This window comes from Limulus polyphemus, unplaced genomic scaffold (genome assembly GCF_000517525.1).
Source record: "Limulus polyphemus unplaced genomic scaffold, Limulus_polyphemus-2.1.2 Scaffold3212, whole genome shotgun sequence".
NCBI lineage: Eukaryota > Metazoa > Arthropoda > Merostomata > Xiphosura > Limulidae > Limulus > Limulus polyphemus.
Window position 1 is genome coordinate 13,607 of NW_013668822.1, and position 8,010 is coordinate 21,616.

At 34.1% G+C, this 8,010-nt stretch overlaps 2 protein-coding genes across 2 annotated transcripts in view; both read right to left on the reverse strand.

Annotated features, from left to right (window-relative positions):
- Positions 1–460, reverse strand: part of LOC106468906 (zinc/cadmium resistance protein-like) — a gene marked incomplete at its 3' end in the record, with an annotated part of 13,070 nt that extends 12,610 nt beyond the window's left edge. The window contains exon 1 of the mRNA XM_022397305.1: positions 257–460. Coding sequence (XP_022253013.1) covers positions 257–460 — 204 coding nt within the window. The remainder of the gene's footprint in view (positions 1–256) is intronic.
- Positions 461–694: 234 nt separating this feature from the next.
- Positions 695–8,010, reverse strand: part of LOC111088146 — an 82,216-nt gene continuing 74,900 nt past the window's right edge. Inside the window, exon 6 of the transcript XR_002612752.1 lies at positions 695–722. The gene's annotated coding sequence lies outside the window, so the exon portion shown is untranslated. The remainder of the gene's footprint in view (positions 723–8,010) is intronic.

An 8,010-nucleotide genomic window follows, 5' to 3' on the forward strand; every position in this document is an offset into this window, starting at 1 on the left:
AGATGTAACGTGAAGAATGTTGGTGCTGTCCAACAACAACAAACTCCTCTCTCTCTGTGAGATATAACGTGAAGAATGTTGGTGCTGTCCAACAACAACAAACTCCTCTCTCTGTGTGAGATATAACGTGAAGAATGTTTAGGATGATGGACTTCGTTCATTTCTTACTTGCACTTTTCAATGATTCAGAATATTCCCAAAACACTCGATAGTTCTGCCATGTTAAAAATATCAATAACATAAAGCTTGTACTTACCCTTATCGACAGCAATGCGATGACAAGAGCCATGACGTCAGAGAGCATGTGAAAGGAATCTGCTACCAAAGCTGTAGAATTTGTAATGTAGCCTATTATAATTTCTACTAGAAAATAGCTACTAGTTAAGACAAACATGCCAATCAATCGGTAAGTTTGCTCGCGCAACTTCTCATTTTGTCTGCTTGTTTTTAATAAGTCCATATAAGTAAGAAATAAAAGGACTTACTAGGTGGATTTTAAGTGGGAGATAGTGACTAATTTATGACTTATAAAATGGACGTTTTTTAAAGTTTACAGTAACGTATTTTTTTTCTTCTTCTTTTTATTTAAAGTAACATACAAAGTTGTTGTTGTTTGTTCTAAACGATTCGTCAAATATCCAGTTACTGGAAGTCTCTCAAATGAAGACTTCGTCAGAAATGTAATATCGATGAATATAACGTCACACTGACGTGAAACAAACCTGTGAAAGAAAGAAACGGAACTACCTTTTTATCAGGAACGTAAAACAACAGTTCTCCGTCTAACGTATACACGCTTTTATTTTATGTACTTTATCACCATATTATTTTATAGTTATGGTATGAACGACTATTCCAAGCTGGCGAAACAGCCCGGGTCGCGGGTTCGAATCCCCATTCCACCAAACATGCTCGCCCTTTCAGCCGTGGGGGCGTTATAATGTGACGGTCAATCCCACTATTCGGTGGTAAAAGAGTAGCCTAAGAGTTGGCGGTGGGTGGTGATGATTAGCTGCCTTCCCACTAGTCTTACACTGCTAAATTAGGGACGGCTAGCGCAGATAGCCCTCGTGTAGCTTTGCGCGAAATTCAAAAACAAACAAACCCGTCAAAAAACCACCCCCACCCCTTAGTATACACTAACCTCACATTTCATAGCTACCGTATTTTTCGGTGTATAAGACGCACTTTTTACCCCAAAATTTTATGTCAAAATCTGCTTGCATCCTATACACCGAAGGTATGAATAATAGGCTCACTAATTAGCCGTGGGGATATCCCCCCCCCCAAAAAAAAACGGCTGCTAAAGTGAGCGCTTTTCTACATTTGTCATTTCTATAAGAAGTGTCAAAGGGGAAATATTTAATTTAGTTTATTCGACACGGTACAATAAAGTCATGCATCATATAATACTGACATGAAATGTATAAACATAACATGCAAATACGGGGGAAAGAATTACAAGTTCAACAGAAAGTAGGGATCGTTGGTTATTTGTGGAATTTCTATAAGACGTATCTAAAACAAAATAAATGCTACAATAAAGAGCACACAAACAAGTGATACTAGTTGGATAGATTTTAAAATGATTTTCGTTCTCTACCTTGCGTTGACATCGTGATACGTATAGCTAGATAAGGAATGGGCTATCTGTGCTCTGTCAACCAAGGGTATCGAAACCCGGTTTCTAGCGTTGTAAGTCCGCAGACATACCGCTGTGCCACTAAAGGGGGGGGGGGTAAATATAATGGGCCTAATGTGGTAATATCTTGTGACAAGCGTAATTAATTGTTACTTACATTGTTAAAATTCAGTTATATATAAGCGTTTTTACGATATTGTTTAGGTACAAATTGCAGCCAAGTTAAAATCAGATATGTCTGTTTAAATTAAATAAATACTAATTACAATGAAGCAATCCTTATTTTAAACAGCGTACTGTTTTCACAAGAGATTGAAATACTATTATGCACGAATCTTAATCTTGAAAACTAAGGAATTAAATAAAGAATACAGTGCTAAAAAAATGTAATAAACCTGATTCTAATGTCTAATATAATAAGTATATAATAAGCGTAAACACTATCAGTCTAGGGAATAATATAACAATGGTATATATAACTGAAAGGAATATTAATAATAGCTGGTGAATAATAAACATACACTAGGGTGCGGTAATTTCATTTGACGTGTAAGAACAGCATCTTATAAAATGGATTACACGATGGCTTTGACTAAAATATTAATAAAAAGCTCCACTTATCATTGCTATTTAAAGATACGATTCGTTGATACTTTTAATACCTTATATAGATATTTATTGGAAAAATTCATCCCTATGACTGACACATTTATTTTTGAGGCGTGCAGAAATTGAGATACATGTTGTTGTTTAAACTACTTATGGGCGTTGAAAAAACTTTTATTGTTACCATTAATAATTTTCCGGCCTACATTTAACATCATAAAAATTATACTATTAAGTATAGGCCTATAGCTAAGATTTTCAGGGGGGGGGGGCTGTTTATGTTTATTCAAGCCACAAACAAGTGGTGTATGGAAGTCTTCCCTAGGCAAATAAAAAGAAAAAAAACATTTAAAATTGAAAGGTTTCGAGTATCTGTAGCCACAGAGAATATATTTTTAAACAGAATAAAACATTCTTAGAGAACTTTTTCCAACACACATTACACAACTGGAAACTTAAAAGTACGTTTATATGCGAAGCTATAGAATAGTTTATTTACACTATGTCCACGTGAATCCTACCCCGGATTTTAACATTGTGATTCCATACTTATTATTGACCTACTTGGGGACATTAGAAAAGGATAAGGTCTTAAAGTGTTTGAATCACTGGACGCCTCCACCGTACCCCACCTGCTACAGTTTTGTATATATGTAGGCCTATCTAGCATTTTAATTTTTATTTCGGGCAAAATTATAAATACAATTGTTAATTAGTTATTATACTTGAATTCGTGTAATTCTGATTGCATCATTATTACTTAAAACATTAAAACAGCCACCTAACGTTTTGTGGTAGGCTTAGGCCTAAAACGTAAGTTGTATATTGTTCATCATATCTTTCAGTTTTAACACTAGCACCTAATTTATTAATTAAAGTCTAGTATTTTATCATTAAATTTGTTAGAAAAGGGGATATTGTATTATACTGAACATGGCATTATCATCCTAAAGTTAAGTTTTGGTTTAAAAAAGCTAGGCCGAACTGAGTAGAGCTATAGGGTTACCTAATAAACAGCGGACATAAATAAACTAACTTTAACAGTTTTGATAGGAAAGATAATTATGTGCGTATTAAAATTAATGGCTATGAAGTAACATTCGAAAAACATATTTCGTTTTCAATTTTCACAATGTTTTATATTAGTTCGATTCCTTTAAAAAATTTGATTAATCTATAAGCCTAGCTGCTGACACATAATGGCAAAAATAATATGGTTGCTAAGAGTAAGAGCCAGGAAGCAAGAAATATTCAGCTTACATTAAAGTAAGCCTAATGTTGAATGAACTAATCTTTTACCGAGTGGTTGTTTTTGACTTAACCGTTACATTTAAAGGCTTCTGACGTTAATAACATAGGAAAATAAACAACTAATCTACAATAACCGAAAGCTTGTTATAAAAATAAATAATTTAGTCATTACCTGTTATAACAAAACTATTTCGAGCTTGAGACGAGCTTCGGATTCTTCAACGGTTGCTTTACAGATAGGCCAAGATTAGTGTTATAGGATAATTTTATCTTGATGTCTATTGTTACTGTACTTCCGGTAACGCTTGCGCACTCATGTAAGTGGAAACCGCGCAATGAGCTGTACCAATAGTAAATGTTACAGTACGTTACCGTAAACTACTGCCTAAAACTTGTAGAAACTATAAAATTAACTTGGATTGAATACAATGAATCTGTGCTACAACTTATTATATAAAACTCTGGACAGTACGTGATCCTGTGATCAGTATGAATTTGAATTTTCGGCCTCCATTGATATACGAGTATTTTACCTCAAAGTACTTTAAATTTGCAATAATAAGTTTAAAGTTTTCATTGGGAAATATTTTAGGATCTTTTTATATTACTACACTCGTTGATCGAGAATTTCATAAGGGAATAGATTCGTACATTACAAGAACAGGCAATTTTTTCCGAAAAAAACTCCTCGCAGGATGATGCGAGGGGTGGAGGTGGTTAAGGTCTAGCCAACCCTTTATCTAAGTAATTTTTTGGATTATCCATTCGTTTTTTATAGAACATTTTCCGAGAAAGCATGCCCCAAATCCCATCAACTAGTCATTCCCATAAATAAAATCCTTGGCCAGCCTTTGCTAATTCATATTGTAATAATTTGCGCCTCAAATGTGTTCTTATATTCTGATCAGGTTTTACATGTACGATACTTAACATGGTGTGAGCGAAGACTGCGCATGCGCCATCGAAAAAAAATCTTAATAATAGTTATTCGAAGGTATAATTAATAAAAGTTTTAACAATAGCGACTGGGTTTGTGGTTGTTGGCACTTTTAAATAGTGAACAAGCCTTTAACGTTTTTTTAGGTTTACCCTAACTTTGTGGAAACATTTTTATCATATCATTGTGTTTCTGTAAGAATTAAAGATTTTAAATATAAGATCATAATAAACTCGTGAATAACACTGGACAACGGAAATCGAAAGCATAAGACTAGGCTTTATAGAGTTTAGCCATAAAACTCTGATTCATTAGTTTAAACAAGAGCACACGTCAGTTGTACTAATTATTTCCGAGTTAAAGAATGGTTATTTTAGAGCAAAGCTGAGTTATTTCTATCCCGGGAAATTGAATCCAGATTTTTAGCGTTGTAAATACGTAAACTTACAGCTGTCTCACTGGGGATATTAAAGAAAGAAATGGTTATCAACAGCTAGGCTTACAACAGAACCAGATTCGTGAATGTCAGTCTCTCATATTATAGTCCCCCGGTGGGACAGCGGTACGTCTTCGGACTTACAACGCTAAATTCAAGGGTTCGATTCCTTTCGGTGGACACAGCAGATGGCCCGATGTGGCTTTGCTATAAGAATACACACACACGCATATTATACGAATTACTGAAGTTTCATAAAATGGATATTCCATTCAGACCAATAGTATCTAATATTGGCTCATTTAATCCCAAATAAGCAAGATTTTGTAATTCCATTTCTCAAAAATCTCCCCCACGATGGCTCAGCGGTAAGTAAGTGGATTTATAAAGCTAAAAATTGGGTTTCGATACTTGTCCATTCAGTAGCTTTATGCTCTACAACAAAAACGTTTTCATAAGTTTTGTAAAAACAACAAAAGGTTGTACAGTTAAAAACTTAAAGTTCGTGGTAATACAATATTTTATGCAAGCTTTGATATAACATGTTTAAATACAAATATTTCACTTAATAGTAACATGAAAATCATTTTGCACTCGGACAAAGGTTTAGTAAAAATACTTAGTTAAAAAATTCAAATTTTTTTGTCTACAAAACACTTAATGGTTACTGAAAGCTTGCCAAATTTTATGAGGATTAAGTACTTTCAGAATCACATTTATAACACCATGGTTACAATGTCGTGTAAAATACACGAGTACGTTGCGATAGTGTTAATAATTTTCATTAGAACTGTACGTTAGTTAATCCTAATATACAGGCTGTTTAATAATATTCATTAAGTAATGGTACAATTAAATAAAATATAAATAGTACTGATAATAAAAGAGATTTTGAAATGCGAATTTTTTTTTTTTAATGTATCTAAGTTTTAGCACGAGTAAACTACAGCCTGCGGTAGATACTTGTAATATTACCTAGTTTGGACAGTTGATTAAAGCGAAAACGACCGTGTTTATAACGTTATAAGCTTTCAAAGTTACTGCCGAACCGCTGAGGAGCATACAATTATAATTTATATGTATTTAGACACCGTATTTATTCCATAAGTCATCAATCCACTGTAAACACCCGAAGGGTCTTTCAAACATTACATTATGTTAAATACTACATTCCCTAGTTTGAAATATAAGGTTGTTTGTTTTTCCTGAAAAAACAGAGGACAAAGATAATATATCCGACTTTGAAATTGGTTCGAGAAATTGCCATGACATTGTTACGACAGCGGAAGTCGCGTGATTCTAGGGGCATGTGCGCTGGAGTTTCTAGAATTATCGGGGAACCCCGCGAATCTCTGAGTATTTGCTAGACGCCCTCTTTTTTTAGTATATAAGCCTGGCAAAGAAAGCCGGCGATGTAGGCAGATAGATCGAAGAGATAGATAGATAATTAAGTCAAGCACCGTAAGTAAAGTGTGTGAATCACTGATTTATAGCGTGTGTTATAAAAGTTGTTAAGTGTATCACAAAGTTTGTATCAAGAAAGAATAAACTAGTTTTAATCAAGAAGGGACTTGTATCGTTGAAGTCACTCGGAAATAATTTTACCGGAAATTATCAAACAAGCAGATATGCAACAACATGTTCATGTTCTGTCATATTTGTTAAGAAATGAGATAAATATATTCTATAAAATAGGATTTTGTTGCTTCTTGTGACGGTTGTAACAATATTATGAACAACATCAAGCCAAAGTTTTCAGTATCGTGATGACGTTCTAAATATCTTGATTTTCACATTAAAACGGACAAAATAATATGTTTATACTCGTAGACCTGTTATTATATTAACTTAAGAGACGAAAGATCGAATAAAGATGTTTACTGGCTTGACTCCAGATCATCGAAAATCAATCACTTTACCAGCTGAGTTGTTTATCGCATTCCTGAACTGACTGGCATCTGGAACCAACTGATGATTTTTTGGACGTACTTTAGCAGTTTCTTAAAAGCTTCTTTTAGTTGCCACGGTTACATAACAAGATAAAAAGGATTCTAAAGAGCCTCGGTTTGGTTGTGAAAAATGTCTTACGAATAGAAAACCTCCTATAATATTCTTTAACTGACGTCATCACTGAGTATAACGAAACACACCAATCATCGTATTATATTTCGAACAATTATATTACACTGTTCAACAATATATGTTGTTTTAAAGTACCATATTATTCACTAAGTTACTGCTTTTTAGACAACGTAATTAATTCTTGAAACCGTGATATTACGCTGTATACTACGAAGTTGTTTTAAAGTACCATTTTTGCTCAATAACGTAAAACTTTTTAAGCAAAATAGTTAATTCTAATGCACCATTTTGATAACGAACTATCGTCGAGATATTTCTCTAAAACCTAATATGTGAAAGACATTCAGTAGTGAAATAAGCATTGAAATACACAAGCGATATAAATACAGGAGCCCCCCCCCCCCAGTGGCACAGCGGTATGTCTGCGGATTTACAACGCTAGAATCCGGGTTTCGATACTCGTGGTGGGCAGAGCACAGATAGCCCATTGTGTAGCTTTGAGCTTAATTACAAACAAACTGTTCAATGTAGAATTATGAGCAGTGTTTCGCCACCAGGTTTTAGTTCTAGCAGTCGTAGCTGCCAATGCCGATAGAGGGCATTTTTCTTTCCTTGCCTGGACAACCTTTTTTACAGATAAATGAGGATTTATACACATTTATATATTACAACGTAAATATTAATAGCCTCTTTGAAACACTCATCACGCTACAAATATATATATATATATACACAAATCAGAATTTTTATTTATTTTATTATACTTTTGGCGTTGTTCCAAAATATGTAGAACATAGATGTTCTGGAAATGTTGCCTACAGTAATTCCTTGACAGATAAAAAAAAACAAAATTAAAACATCAGTAAGAGCCATTGATAGATAAAAGATTAAATTTATGGTTCAACGTGACTATTTTCTTTTATACATGGGCACTCTGAGGGTCGCAGGTTCGAATCCCCGTGCCATCAAACATACTCGCCCTTTCAGCCGTGGGGGCGTTTTAATGTGACGGTCAATCCCACTATTCGTTGATAAAAGAGTAGCCCAAGACTTGAC